The sequence below is a fragment of the Aethalodelphis obliquidens genome, unplaced genomic scaffold (assembly GCF_003676395.1).
Source record: "Aethalodelphis obliquidens isolate GAN/ISIS:26980383/991018 unplaced genomic scaffold, ASM367639v1 scaffold102, whole genome shotgun sequence".
NCBI lineage: Eukaryota > Metazoa > Chordata > Mammalia > Artiodactyla > Delphinidae > Aethalodelphis > Aethalodelphis obliquidens.
In genome coordinates, this window is record NW_020838046.1 from 1,923,409 (window position 1) to 1,939,123 (window position 15,715).

The 15,715-nt window shown below is 40.2% G+C and overlaps 1 protein-coding gene across 5 annotated transcripts in view; it reads left to right on the forward strand.

Moving 5' to 3' along the window:
- SNAP47 (synaptosome associated protein 47) overlaps nt 1-15,715 on the forward strand; it is a 64,915-nt gene that overhangs the window by 25,939 nt on the left and 23,261 nt on the right. For all 5 annotated transcript variants that reach the window (XM_027096467.1, XM_027096464.1, XM_027096468.1 and 2 more), the window contains one exon: nt 9,602-10,092. In XM_027096467.1, coding sequence (XP_026952268.1) covers nt 9,602-10,092 — 491 coding nt within the window. The remainder of the gene's footprint in view (nt 1-9,601; nt 10,093-15,715) is intronic.

Consider the following 15,715-nt stretch of genomic DNA (forward strand, 5'->3'; position numbering starts at 1 on the left):
ACATCTTCACCTCTTAAGTCCAGTATATGAGTGCTCTCAGAAATGGATTCTGTTGACTTTTTTTTCTACTCCTGTGTATGAGTCACAATTTTCTGTTTCCTTGCATATCTAATACTTCTTTGTAGAAAACTTGGCATTTTAAATAATACATTGTTGCAACTCTGGATTCTGATCTCCCTCCTTGCCACAGGATGGTGGTGTTTGTGGTTGTTTTTATTTGTTTACTCATTTTAGTAATTTGCCTGAACTAACTCTGTGGAGTGTGTTTCCACTGTCATGTGCAGCTTTTTTATTTTTGTTTTTTTTTATGTTTTAATTTTTAAGCATGGCTTGGTTCCTGGTGGTTGTCCCTGCATCAGCATAGCTTAGTGGTCAGCCATTGATTAGTCAGAGGTTATGTTTAAGTGCCTTGTGCTGACAAGGCTCTACCCTTTGCCATTGGATCTCTGTGTAGATTTGGGGAATACTTTCAAAATTCAGATACTTTAGAAGTCTGCCCATTTTTTAAAATTTGTTTCTGATCTTAAACAGAAGACATTGATTTTTTCAACATGAGGCATACAGTTACATGTACGTTTTTTTATAGATACATACATGTATGCTTTTATAGATGTCCTTTATCAGATTGAAGAAATTTCCTTCTAGCTTGCTGGGGTTTTAACATGAATGAGTACTGAATTGCATCAGAATCTGTTTTTGCATCTTTTGTGATGATCATACAGTTTTCCTTTTGTTTTTCTACAAAATGAAATAAGTTGCGGTGATTAATTTTCAAATGTTAAACCAACTTCAGCTTCCTGGGATTAATATCACTTAATCATGATATTATATTCTTTTTTTTATATATTATTAGATTTGACTTAATATTTTCACGGAACTCTATCTGTGTTACTGAAGGATATTGTTATGTACGTATTTCCTTGTAATGTCCTCATCAGGTTTACGTATAGGAGTTATATTGGTCTTGTGAACTAAATGGGCAAAACATTCACTCTTGTTCTATTCTTTGAAAGAGTTGGTATACAGTTATGATGATTTCCTCTCTATATATTTGGCAGAATTCATCAGTGAAGCCACTTGGACCACAGTTTTCTCTATGGCAAGATTTTAAATTACAGATTCAATTTCCTTGTGAGGCTATTCTTATTATTAAACTATTTCTTGCCTCAGTTTTGAAATTTTGGGTTTTTCAAGTGTTTTGTGTATTTCATGTAAGTTGTCCCATTTATAGGTATAGAGTTGAGTATAAAATTCCCCATAAACCTTTCAAAGGCTAAATGATCTGTGGTGATGCCCCTTTTTTTATTCCTGATATTGGTAATTTGCATTTTCTTTATTTTTTTCTTTATTATTTCTTGCTAGGTGTTTAATTTTTAAAATTACTTCAAAGAAGCAGCTTCTGGCTTTGTTAATATTTTGTATTTTTTCTGTTTTCCATTTCATTGAGTTTTTAAAAAATAAATTTATTTATTTATTTATTTTTGGCTGCATTGGGTCTTTGTTGCTGCACACGGGCTTTCTCTAGTTGCAGCGAATGGGAGCTACTCTTCATTGCGGTGTGTGGGCTTCTCATTGTGGTGGCTTGTCTTGTTGCGGAGCATGGGCTCTAGGTGCGTGGGCTTCAGTAGTTGTGGCACATGGGCTCAGTAGTTGTGGCTCATGAGCTCCAGAGCGCAGGCTCAGTAGTTGTGGCGCACGCAGGCATAGTTGCTCCGTGGCATGTGGGATATTCCCAGACCAGGGTTCAAACCCGTGTCCCCTGCCTTGGCAGGCAGATTCTTAACCACTGTGCCACCAGGGAAGCCCCCATTTCATTGATTCCTACTTTTCCTTTCTTCTACTTACTCTGGGTATAATCTGTAACTTTTTGAGGTAGAGACTTAGATCACTGATTTTAAACCTTCCTAAGAAGTTTTCAAATATATGCCTTGAGAGATATGAGTTTCCCTCTTATGACTGCTCTATTTGCATCCCCCTGTTTTTTTGTGTATCATGTTTTTAGTTTCATTCACTTCAAATATTTTCTAATTTCCTTTATTTTAGAATTGTGTTTAGTTTCCAAATATTTGAGGATTTTCTAGTTAACTTTTTGTTATTGATTTCTAGTTTCATTTCTTTGAGGACAAAGGATGTGCTCTATATAATTTCAATACTTGAAATTTATTGAGACTTGTTATACTCTTTTTTTTTTCTTACAGTGTTATTGAGATATAACTGCCCTACCATACAGTGTAAGTTTGATGTCCAGTATAATGATTTGACTTACATACATTATGAAATGATTACCACAGTAAGTTTAGTGAACATCCATTGTCTCTGATAGATACAAAATAGAACAGAAATTTTTTTTTTCCCTTGGGATAAGAACTTAACAGGATTTACTCTCTTATCAACTTTCATGTATAACATACATCAGTGTTAATTAAATTAATCATGTTGTATACATTACATTCCTAGTACTTAATCTTATTATTGGAAGTTTGTACCTTTTGACTACCTTCATCCAATTTCCCCTTCCCCCAGTCTCCACCTCCAGTAACCACGAAACTGATCTCCTTTTTTATTAGTTTGTTTCTGTTTTTTTTCTTTTTAAAGATTTTTATTTATTTTAATTGAAGTATAATTGATTTACAATGTTTCAGGTGTATAGCAAAGTGATTCAGTTATACATATATATGTGTATGTATATTCTTTTTCAGATTCTTTTCCATTACAGATTATTACAAGATACTGAATATAGTTCCCTGTGCTATACAGTAGGTCCTTGTTGGTTATCTGTTTTATATATGGTAGTGTGTATCTTTTAATCCCAAATTCCTAATCTTTCCGCTCCACCTTCCCCTTAGGTAACCAAAAATTTGTTCTCTTTTGTCTGTGATGCTGTTTCTGTTTTGTAAATAAGTTCATCTGTATCATTTTTTGAAGTGTAATTTACCTACAGCACTATATTAGTTCCAGGTGCACAACATAAGTGTTTTGAAATTTCTGTACATTACAAAACAATCGCCATGATAAGTCTAGTTACTGTCTGTCACCATTCAAAGATATTACATTATTACTGACTATATTCCCCATGCTGAATTCATCCCTTTGACTCATTTATTTTGTGCCTGGAACTTTGTACCTCTTAATCTTCCTCACCTGTTTACTCATCCTCCTCTCCCTTCTGGCAACCACCTGCGTGTTCTCTGTATCTTTGACTCTGTTTCTGATTTGTTATGTTTGTTCATTTGTTTTGTTTTAGATTCCACATATAAGTGAAATCATACAGTATTTGTCTTTCTCTGACTTATTTCACATTGCATAGTACCCTTCAAGTCCATCCATGTTGTTGAAAATGGCAAGATTTCAATCTTTTTTTATGGTTTCCATTCTATATATATACCACATATTTATGCATTCATCTGTCAATGGGCACTTAGGTTGCTTCTGTAATTTGGCTATTGTGATTAATGCTTCATTGAAAATAGAGGTGCATATATCTTTTTGAATTAGTGGTTTTGTTTTCCTCAGAAAAATACCCAGGAGTGGAGTTGCTGGAACGCATGGTAGTTCTAGTTTTAATTTTTTGAGGAATTTCCATAATGTTTTCCATAGTTTTCTGTAGCTGTACCAATTTACATTCCCGCCAACAGTGTTCCAGAGTTCCCCTTTATCCATTTCTTTGCCAGCATTTCCTATTTGTTGTCTTTTTGATAATAGCCAACTGACAGATGTGAAGTGATATCTCATTGTAATTTTGATTTGCATTTCCCTGATAATTAGTGATATTGAGCATCTTTTCATGTGTACGTTGGCCATCTGTATGTCTTCTTTGGAAAAAATGCCTGTTCAGGTCCTCTGCCCATTTTTTTAATTGGGTTGTTTAGTTTTTTTTGATGTTGAGTTGTATGAGGTCTTTGTATATTTTAGATAGTAACCCTGTACATGTATATTGTTTGCAAGTGTCTTATTTTTCTTATGTTTCCCTTGCCTGCGGAGACATATCCAAAAAATATTGCTAAGACTGATGTCAAAGGGCGTACTGCCTGTGTTTTCTTATAGGAGTTTTATGGTTTCAGATCTTAAATTTAACTCTTTAATCCATTTTGCGTCTATTTTTGTGTATGGTGTGAGAAAGTAGTCCAGTTTGATTCTTTTGCATGTAGCTGTCCAGTTTTCCCAACACTATTTATTGAAGAGGCTGTCTTTTCCGGGTTGTATATTCTTACCTTCTTTATTGTAGATTAATGGACCATATAAGTGTGACTTCATTTCTGGGCTATCTGTTCTGTTCCATTGATCTTTGTGTCTGTTTTTGTGCCAGTAGCTTACTTTTTTGATTACTGTAGCTTTGTAGTATAGTTTGAAATCAGAGCATGATACCTCCCGCTTTGTTCTTCTTTCTCAGGATTGCTTTAGCTATTTCTGCGTCTTTTGTGTTTCCATACAAATTTTAGGATTTTTTTTTCTAGTTTTGCGAAAAATGCCATTGGTATTTTGATAAGAATTGCTTTGAATCTGTAGATTGCCTTGGATAGTATGGTCATTTTAATAATATTAATTCTTCCAATCCATAAGCATGGTATCTTTCGATTTGTTTTTGTCACCTTTGATTTCTTTCATCAGTGTCTTATAGTTTTCCAAATATAGGTCTTTAACTGCCTTAGTTAGATTTATTCCTAGGTATTTCATTCTTTTTGATGTAATTGTTAATGGGATTATTTTTTAATTTCTCTGATAGTTTGTTATTAGTGTATAGAAATGCAACATTTCTATACACTAATAACAAACTATCAGAGAAATTAAAAAATAATCCCATTAACAATTAATGCAATGTATCCTGAAATTTTACTGAATTCATTGATGAGTCCTAGTAGTTTTTTGGTGGCATCTTTTGGATTTTCTACATATAGTATCGTGACATTTACAAACAGTGGCAGTTTTAATTTTTCCTTTCCAATCTGGATTCCTCTTATTTCTCTTTCTTGTCTAATTGCTATGAGTTGGACTTCCAATACTATGTTGCATAAAAGTGGTAAGAGTGGGCATTTTTGTCTTATTCCTGATTTTAAAGAAAATGCTTTCAGCTTTTCACTGTTGAGTATGATGTTGGCTGTAGGTTTGTCATGTGTGGTGTTTATTATGTTGAGGTATGTTCCCTCTAGACCCAATGTTGAACATTTTTATCATAAATCGATGTTGAATTTTATCAGAAGCTTTTTCTGCATCTTTTGAGATCATATAATTCTTATTCTTCAGTTTGTTAATGTGGTGTATCACATTGATTGCTATGCAGATATTGAGCCATTCTTGCATCCCTGGGATAGATCCCACCTGATCATGGTGTGTGGTCCTTTTAATGTATTGTTGAATTTGCTTTGCAGATATTTTGTGGAGGAGTTTTGCTTCTGTGTTCATCAGTGATGTTTGCCTGTAATTTTCTTTTTTTGTAGTGTCTGTCTGGTTTGGTATCAAGGTGATGCTGGCCTTGTAGAATGAGTTGGGAAGCATTCTTTCCTGTTTAATTTTTTGGAATACTTTGAGAAGGATAGGCATTAGTTCCTTTTTAAATGTTCTGTGGAATTCACCTGTGAAGCCCACTCGTCCTGGAATTTTGTTTGTTGGGAGTTTTTAAATTAATAAAATTAGTCTGTTCGTATTTCTTCCTGACTCAATCTTGGTAGATTGTACATTTCTAGGAATTTATCCATTTCTTCTAGATTGTCCGTCTTATTGGCATGTAATTGTTTGTAGTAATCTCTTACAGTCCTCTGTATTTCTGAGGTTTCATTTGTAACTTCCTTTTCATTTCTGATTTTGTGTATTTGGCTCCTCTCTCTTTTTTTCCTTGATGAGTCTGGCTAAAGATTTATCTTTTCAAAGAACCAGCTCTAAGTTTCATCGATCTTTTCTATTTTTTTTTTAGTCTCTATTTCATTAATTTCCACTCTGATCTTTATGACTTCTTTCCTTCTAACTTTGGGTTTTGTTTGTTTTTCATTTTCTACTTCCTTCAGGTGTAAGGTTAGGTTGTTTATTTGAGATTTTTCTTGTTTCCTGAGGTAGGCATATATCACTATAAATTTCCTTCTTAGCACTGCTTTTGCTGTGTCTTACAGATTTTGGATTGTATGTTTCCATTTTCTTTTGTCTCCAAGTATTTTTTTATTTCCTCTTTGATTTCTTCTATGACCCCATTGGGTTTTACTAGCATATTGTTTAGCCTCCATGTGTTTGTGTTTTTTGCAGTTTTTTTCTTATAGCTGATTTCTTGTCTCATAGTACTGTGATATAAGACTAGAGTTATCTTAAACTGTCCTCATTTTAAAAAATTTCTCTTTCTTTTTTCTGTTCAACTTGGGTGATTTCAACTACTCTGTCTTCCAGATCACCTGTCTGTTCCTCTGTATCATCTAATCTATTGATTCCTTCTAGTGTATTTTTTAGTTTCAGTTACTATTTGGTTCTTCTTTATATTTTCTATCTCTTCTTAAACTTCTCACTGTGGCCATTCATTCTTTCCCTAAGTTTGTTGAGCTTCTTTATGATCATTACCTTGAACCCTACTGGGTACGTTGCTTATCTCCACTTCAGTTAGTTCTCCTGGGATTTTATCTTTTCCTTCGTTTGGAACATGCTTCTTTGTCACCTCCTTTTGTTTACCTAATTTTCTGTGTTTATTTCTATGAATTAGGTAGGTTGGTTATGTTTTTGATCTTGGAGAAGTAGGCTTGTGTAGGAGACATCCTATGGTGCCCAGCAGCACCAGAGTTATATGATCTAGGGATGCCCCTGTGGGCATGTTGGTAGGCAGGGCTGTCCCTGTCCCAGTTGGCTACCAGGCCTTGCTTCATGCAGAGGCTGTTGGCCACTGGTGGGCAAGGCTAGGTCCCAGAGCGGCCAACTGAGTGGCCCTGGGGTTTCCTGAGGCATATCTCAGCCTGCTGGTGGGTGGTGCCTGGTCCCAGTGCAGTTGACTTTGGGGCCTGGGGGGCCTTGGACTTCTGTCTGCAGGTGCTGACAAGTCCCGGTACTGGTACCGGCTTGCTAGTATGTGGAGCAAGGGCCTTGAAACTCCTGGGGCTGGTGCCAGCCTGCTTGTGGGCAGAGCTGTGTCCCAGTATGGTCGGCTATAGGGCCTGAGGTCCTGGGGCTGGCTCCAGTCTATTGGTGGGTGGTGCCAGGTCCTTGTGTGGCTGACTACAGGGCCGTGGGTCCAGGACTGGTCTCAGCCTGCTGGTAGTCAGGGTCATTTCCTCATGTAACTGGCTTGTCAGTGTGGGAGGTCCCAGGACTGTGGCCAACCTGCTGGTGGGTGGGACCATGTCCTGGTGCAGATAGTCTAGACACCAAAATGGCCCTTGCCAGCACCAGTGTCCTCATGGTAGAACCTAAATGGCCCCCATAAATGGCTGCCACCAGCATCTATGTCCCCAGGGGGAGTTCTGGTGGCCTCCTCCCTCTCTGGCAGCCTTCTCCAAGTTCAACAAGTGGGACTGACCTAGGCTTCTTTCAGATTACTCCCTCTGTGGTGGGTCTAAGAGCATGTGAGATTTTGCTTGTGGTTTTTTTTTTTTTTTTTTTTTTGCGGTACGCGGACCCCTCACTGTTGTGGCCTCTCCCGTTGTGGAGCACAGGCTCCGGACACGCAGGCTCAGCGGCCATGGCTCACGGGCCCAGGCTCTCCGCGGCATGTGGGATCTTCCTGGACTGGGGCACGAACCCGCGTCCCCTGCATCGGCAGGCGGACACTCAACCACTGCGCCACCAGGGAAGCCTGCTTGTGTTGTTTAAGAGCAGAGTTTCTGTTTTCTACAGCCCTCTAGCTCTGTCTTATGTAAGTCCCACTGGCCTTCAAAGTCAGATGTTATGGGGGCTTATCTTCTGTGTAATACTGGGCTGGGGAGCCCAGTGTGAGGCTTGGACCCATCACTCCTTGGGGAGAACCTCTGCAATTGTGATTGTCCTCCCTTTTGTATGTCACCTACCTGGGGATGTGGGTCTTAACTATACTGTGTCTCTGCCCCTTCTACCCATCTCATTGTAGTTCCTTCTTGATAACTTTAGTTGTGGAAAATTTTTTCTTTCTAGTCTTCAGGTCCTTCTCATCGTTAGTTCCTCTGTAAGTAGTTGTAAGTTTGGTATACCTGTGGGAGGAGGTGAGCTCCAGGTGTTTCTTCTCTGCCATGTTGACCACTCTGTTATATATAATCTTTTTGTTGTTATTGTTTATATTCTGAATATACTTAACAGAGTGCATTCAGCATTTGGATGATGTTTCTGTAAATATCAGGTTTGAGATGGTTGAATAGTGTTGTTCAAAATGTCTATATTCTTATTAATTACTTTTGTCTTCTTGCTGTATCAGTTGTGGAGAGCAGTTTGTTAAAATCTACAACTACAGGTATGATTGTCTATTTCTTCTTTTAGTTTTGCCAGTTTTTGCTTAATGAATTTTGAAGTTCCGTTATTAGATGCACACATATTTACTATCATTAAGTCTCTCTTTTGGATTGATCCTCTTATTATTATGCATTGTCCCTCTTTTTCCCCAGTAACACTCCTTGTCTTAAAGTTTACTTTTGGCATGATTCTTTTTACTTTACTTTTCCAATCCCTTTACTTTCAGTGTATCTGTATCTTTATATTTCACATTGCTTCTTGTCGACAAGATATAACTGTGTCTTGTTATAGACTGACCCTCTGCCTTTAAAGGCTGACAATCTGCCTTTTAATTAGAGAATTTAGTCCACTTACATTTAGTATGATTACTAATATGGTTGTGATAATTCCACCATCTTGTTATTTGTTTTCTGTTTATTCCATTTGATCTTTGTTCCTTTGCTTTTCCTTTCCTGCTTCTACTGTTTTCCTCTCTTATTGTCTTTTTAGATATATCTCTGGATATTATTAGTGGTTAATTTAGAGTTGTCCAATATGGTAGCCACTAGCCACATTAAAATTAAGTTTAGGGCTTCCCTGGTGGCTCAGTGGTTGAGAGTCCGCCTGCCGATGCAGGGGACACAGGTTCGTGCCCCGGTCTGGGAAGATCCCACATGCCGCGGAGCGGCTGGGCCCGTAAGCCATGGCTGCTGAGTCTGCACGTCCGGACCCTGTGCTCCACAACGGGAGAGGCCACAACAGTGAGAGGCCCGCGTACCGCAAAAAAAAAAAAAAAAGTTTAAAATTCAATTCATCATTGCATTAGCTGCATTTCAGGTGCCCAGTAGCCACATGTCCCCATTACTGGATTAGGCAATACAGATTACTGAAGAAAGTTCTATTAGACAGCTCTCTAGAGATTATGATCAGGATTTATTTTGGTCAAAATTACACCAGGTCAAGTGTGAAAAGAGCAATATTCTAGTCACAAGATGTGTGTTTTTGTTGTGTGTCTACTTCTGGTTAGTTTTGTATCTGTAGGCAAATGTCCCACTGCTCTTAGCCTCAGTTTTCTTTTCTAAAATGTGGGGATAATAATGCCTGCTTTTTCTGCTTCATGGAGTGCTTGTGGAAAAGAAAACTATAAAATGGTAACATTCTTTATAAAAGTCAAAACAGTTTTCAAAAAAAAAAATTAACTCATTGACTACTTTCTGTGTTGTGTTTGCTTTTTTAGGCTGCTGACAGAACTGGAGTCTCCTTCTTGGTGGCCCTTTAGCTTCAAGCTTTGGAAGATGCCATCAGAAACAAAGCCCAAGTGGGATGCCTCAATGGCTAGTTCCAAAGCTTTTGGAAAAGAAGGGATAGTGATCAAAATTCCTGCTGTTATTTCCCAAAAAACAGAATCTCATGTTAAACCAGGAAGGCTCACCGTCTTTGTTTCTGGGTTGGAAATCCACAACTCAGATTCTTTGCTCATGCACAGATTTGAAAGAGAAGAAGTAGATGACATCAAGGTTCATACACCTTATGAAATTAGCATCCGCCAGCGGTTCATTGGGAAGCCAGATATAGCTTATCGTTTGATATCTGCCAAGATGCCAGAGGTTATCCCCATTTTGGAAGTGCAGTTCAGCAAGAAGATCGAGTTTTTAGAAGATGCCTTGATGCTCAGAAGCACTAGAACCTCTCCCCTAGCAGAGAAGGGCTACTCAGTCTGGCATGCAGGTGAGTGATCATCAAAACAATCCGTGCGCAAGACCTCTAAAGTCACAGTCAAACTCAACACACCCATGGTGCGTTGCCGTGATGCATCACATAGAGCAACTGCCAGTTTCAGCTCATTAGTGACTACCTATTTGTTTGTAAATAAAAATAATTTCAGACCATTTTCCTTAGTACTTGCCACCTGAATCTCAAATCACTCAGGTTTATCATGTACTTGAGAGCTGTGCCTTTTCAAATAGGTCAGAAATGGTTTTGGTGATGCTTTCAGAACAAAGGAAAACTCCAAGTTAGATGTTTTCACCTCTTTCCTCTGTTTGATTTGAGAACCAACACTTTAGGGTCTTAACTAGCATCATCCCCACCTGCTCTGGTGTGTCTCCAGTCCCTTCCCCTGACCCAGCATCACACTCGGTTTTCTTGGCACTTAATTGAGGTATTCCCAGCCCACCTTCCAGATGGGCATTTGGATATCAGAATTTTTGAAAATTACGCAGCGTAGTTTCTGTGTGTTTTTTTTTTTTTAGCATCCCAGAAGTATTGTGAAACCCTTGCTTTTCTTGGCATTATGGCTGCAGTATCCTCTTTTAGGTCTCTGTGGGGCATAGAGGGTATAGCTGAGTTTGGCCTGAGGTTCTACTGTGGGTGGCAGGACATGTGGATATGTCCCCAGGTCCCAGCCTCCTCCCTAGCATAGAATAACTTGGTGGTATCTGACTTCTCGGTTTTGCCATTCTGACTGATGTCAGGTGGTATCTTAAAGGTTATTTTTATTTTTTTGATTGATTGTGAGGTGGAGCATCTGATGCCTTTTAGTTGCTTTTTGGTCCCACAGATTTTGCTCTGTGGGTTGCTTGTTCTGGTTTTTTTTTTTTTTTTTTTTTTTCCCTACTGGACTTTTTTTTTTCCCTCTCTGATTTGCAGTAGTTCATTATTCATTCTAGATATTCATCCCTTGTTGACTTTAGAAGCTACCAATACTTCTCCTAGATTGTCATCTTCCATTACGGAAATCTTTAATTTTGCTATGGTCCGATTTACCATTTTTCCCCTTAAGTTTATTTTTGAGCCCTGCTTAAGGAATCCCAAAGTCATAAAATATTCTAATACTAGCATTATAGGTGACATTACTTCTATGTTATAGTGATTTTTCTAACAAGTAATAGTCTTTTCTTATTAACTTCGATTGCTAGAGTTTGTTTAAAGTAAGAGATATGGGCTTCCCTCGTGGCGCAGTGGTTGAGAGTCCGCCTGCCAATGCAGGGGACATGGGTTCGTGCCCCAGTCCGGGAAGATCCCACATGCCGCGGAGCGCCTGGGCCCGTGCGTCCGGAGCCTGTGCTCTGCAGCGGGAGAGGCCACAACAGTGAGAGGCCCGCGTACCACAAAGAAAAACCAAAACCAAAAACAAAAAATAAAGTAAGAGATATGTTTGTTACTATTCCAGTTCCTTTTCTTTTTTCCTCTTAAGTGATTGATTTCAGTTCCAATATGTAATGTTTCCCTAACATATGAATATTTTGATGTTATTCTAGATGACTTCAAGTTTCAAAAAGAAATTGCTTGATAATAGATCTGGTCCCATAAGTATCAAAATGTTGGAAATGTTAATGTAAAAACTTAATTTAGAAACTTACTTTCCTCAGCAGTGAGAGGAGGGAGGAGGCCCTGGCTGGTGGGACCAGATGCAGAGCACCGTGGGCTGTTGGTTCTGACAGTGCTGTTGGAGAATCCCTCTGTGCCAGGCATGGTGCCAGGTACCTACAGTCCTGAAAACAATCCTTCTTCTTATGGAGCTCTACCATATTCGTGGGTTTTATGTTAGGCATGGTGGCTTCAGAGAGAGAACACAACATAGAATGTTACAAATGAGATGGCAGATGCGAGCATGTCACGTGTGTCACAGAAAGTCACACTGTACAAGTGAGAAGGGTGCAAGCTTGCTGTGCCTTGCTGTCATGGAGGGTGGGTCCCGAGGAAGATGGGATGGTAAGCTCTGACTCCAAGCATACAGGTGGCAGATGGGCCTAGAGAGGAGGGAGTGAGTGCCAGGGCCTCTGCAGCCATAATCAGACTGCAGGAAGCTGAGTGAGTGCAAATTCTGCAGGGCCACCCATCAGGAAGGGGAAAATGAACCTCTTGTGCACAAGCTGAGGCTGCTGACCAGAGGCTGAACGTCTTTCTCCTCAAGGAAGCTGCAGATATACTTTTAAGGTTTTTCAGCTGATTGAACCAGGCCCACCAGATTGTCTAGGACAGGCTCCCTTCACTAAAGTCAACTGACTGAGAGCCTTCACCACATCTACAAATACCTTCCCAGTAACACCTAGATTAGGGTTGGATTGAATAACTGGGGACTATGGCCTCACCCATCACAGTAACGGATTGTATATGTATGGAATGAGCTGAGCCGCATCCACGGTGACAGATGGGTTTTCATCTCAGTGCTAACTTTAGCCTGTGGGTAGGATCCCTACAGTGTGTCTGAGTCTGGACTGAGCATGAAGTCCCATCCTCCCCTGGTGAAGCCTCCCTGCGTAGGTGAGGCAGGTGTACCTTACAGCTGTGGATTTGGAGAGGTACAGGTGACAAGGAGTTATGTTTGGAAGAAGCCGGCATGCTGAGTTCAATAAGCAAGATGGTATCTCATTTGCTTGGAACTTCACAGTAATCCTGCGCAAGCCCAGCAATGAGAACTTACTTCTCATTGTTACCTCTCTTGTTGTTGCATCTGTCAGCACCTCTGTTTTTACTGTTCTGCACTGGAAACTACAGAAACAGTGGAGGTAGAAACCATGACTTTGACCTCTCAGAAACAATTTCTCTCCTCGATGAGCTATTTTGGTAAATTGTGTGTGGCCAGAAGGTGGCGGTCTAGTAACAGGGCACCAGTGTCCTAGAAGAACTTTCCAGAGACCTCTGTAGTAATGTATAGAGTAGACAGGTTGAGGGCCTGGGGTGGCCAGGCCAGGACTGGGGGAGGAAGAGAGTTTCCTGGGCTTCAAGGGCTGGAAATGATACAGGTGGGCAGATCCCACCTTAAGGAAGAGCAGTTGCAAATTGCTGTTTTTCTGCATAGTATCTTTAAAATAATCTTTTAAATTTTAGAATAGTTTCAGACTTGAGAAAAAGTTGTGAGGATAGTACAGAGAGTTCCCATGTCTCCCACACCCAGTTTTCCCTATTCTTGTCATCTTACATTAGTATCGTTCATTGTCACAACTAATGAGCCTGTACTGATACACCTTTATTCACTAAAGTCCATATTTTATTCAGATTTCCTTATGTTTTACTGTTCCAGAATCCCATCCAGGATCCCACATGATATTTCGGCATTTCATCTCCTTGGACTCTTCTTGACTGTTACAGTTTCTCAGACTCTCTTTGCTTTGATGATCTTGATGGTCTTCAGGAGTAGTGGTCAGGTTTTTGTAGACTCCCCTAGTTGGACTTTGTGTCATTGTTGTCTCATGATCCACTGGGGTGATGGGTTTTTGGAGGAAGCCCACAAAGCTCTTATCATATAAGAGCAAGGTCCGTGCATAGCATTTTTAAAGAGTTTTTTTGGTACTGATTTTTGTTTTCACTGTTTGCGAACTGTTGCCTTCTGAGAGGGACCTTCTCTGACCACCTAATTTAAGAGGACTAGTTTCCCATTCACTGATCCTATAGAAATCTTGCCTAGCACTTGCCCTCTGGTGCTGGTACCCTCTGGTTTGCTGTTCAACTTCCCACACTGGGATGTGTGCTCCAGAATCAGACACAAGTCTGTCTTTTCTCACCCCATCTCCAGCACCCAGGACAGGCCCAGGTAACCAGAAGGCACACGCATCTCTGTGTAATGATAAATGAACTTCTGAGGCATTGAAGTCTCTGCATAGGGTCATTAATTTAAGATCATCTTTTGAAATAGTAAAGTTCTGACCCTGGGACACAGCACCATGCTGACCACCAACAGACCCCTCCATGTGGTCACTAGGACACAAGCACTGCACTGACTTCAGACAAGCCCCATGTTATTAGTTTATTAGGACATGGTGACCCCCTGACTATCGACAGACCCCCGGAGAGCTGCTTGGCCCTCACCCACTTGATCCCTTCCAAGGACCCATGAGTCAGTTGAGACTGCTGTCTCTCCATTTCAGTTTTCTCTCTGTTACACTTCCTGTTGTATTGAGGACATGGGGCGTTTTGTGTTTTTTTTCTGAAAGGGCTTCCCACCCCAGTTATATAAGCTGCTGTATCCATCCCTGGGTAGAGTAGGCATTTTCCTGTGTCATCAGTGAGGCGTATGGGGCCCAGAGACAGGGAGAAAGATTTGCTCAAGGCTGGACAGGCTTGGAGCGGTTTTTCTGCTCCCAGGTCAGGCCCTGGTAGTCTTTGGTCTGAACTTGCAATGAGGTCAGGAGTCTATGTCTGATGCACAAAGGAGACTGGCGTCCCAGTGCTGCCCCTGCCAGCGCAGTCCTTACTCAGGGTTTCCCTCGATGCCTCCTTGTTCTTGGAAAGTGGAATCATCTGTAAGGTAGCATGTAGCTTGAACAATTTGTGATTATTTTGTTTAACTGAGATAACTAATGACTTTTGAGACAAAAACCATCTTATACTGAACTAAATTAATTTTTTCAGAAGATATTTCAAAGCATTGAAGTAACTGAGTCAGCAACCCAAGTCTCAACACAAAGTTCACGGGGGTGGCCGAGTTTTGTATTAGGCAGGATCCTGCTGATCCCACAGCTCGTTGTGAAAAACATCTCTTATTAGTATGTTCCAGGAAGAAAAATCCTCAGTTTTGGTTTTCTGGTTGTTTAAGTAATCCCATTTGTTAAACATTCAAAAATAGTATGTCTCTAACTGTAATATAGCTGTAGGTGTTGAAATGGAAACCAGAGTGACAGTGCAGGAGCACAGTGCTGGGCACAAGTGTGAATTAGACATGGGCCGTGCTCTCAGAGAAGCTAGCTGGGGAGATCCCAGTTTGAAAAGATGCTGAAAAAGATAAATAGCAGTGCAGTACCAAGCAAGTGACTGTCAAAGGTGTGTAAACTGAATGGTACCAGGACAGATGAGGGAAGATTGCTGCTAAAGGAAGGGCTGAGTGGAGAACATGTCTCCATACTTGGGCTAGGGGACATCTGTCTGCATGACATGTGCAGAGCGGGGGCAAGGTGGGCAGGAATAGCATGCTGGGGCCAGGGTGCCGGGGTGGCTGGAACAGGAGTCTGCAGGATCAGGAGCAGACTAGGAAGGAGGAGGGTGTAGGCTGAATGGGGAGTTTGCTTCCACCCATTAGGCCATAGAACCACTGTTAACATAGACAAGTGAAGTGCGCTTTGCCATCATGTTATCACTGATAATGTTTTAACGTCAGGTGTGTTAGTTGGCCTTTCCTTTAGGCTAATAGTATCTAGTAAAACATGTCCTCTGTTGTCTAGTTTAGCTCTGATGGTGTTCTATTGCTGTTTTAGAAAAGTGCTTTTCATTATGTAACATGTTAGTGACATTTAGATCATGCAAGACCAACCGACAGTGAGTTGTATGCTATGGAAAGTTCTGTGCTAATTAATAAGCCCTTAGGATGTTGAAGTAGTGGCACTTTGGAGATTCCAGGACACAGGTTGTAAAA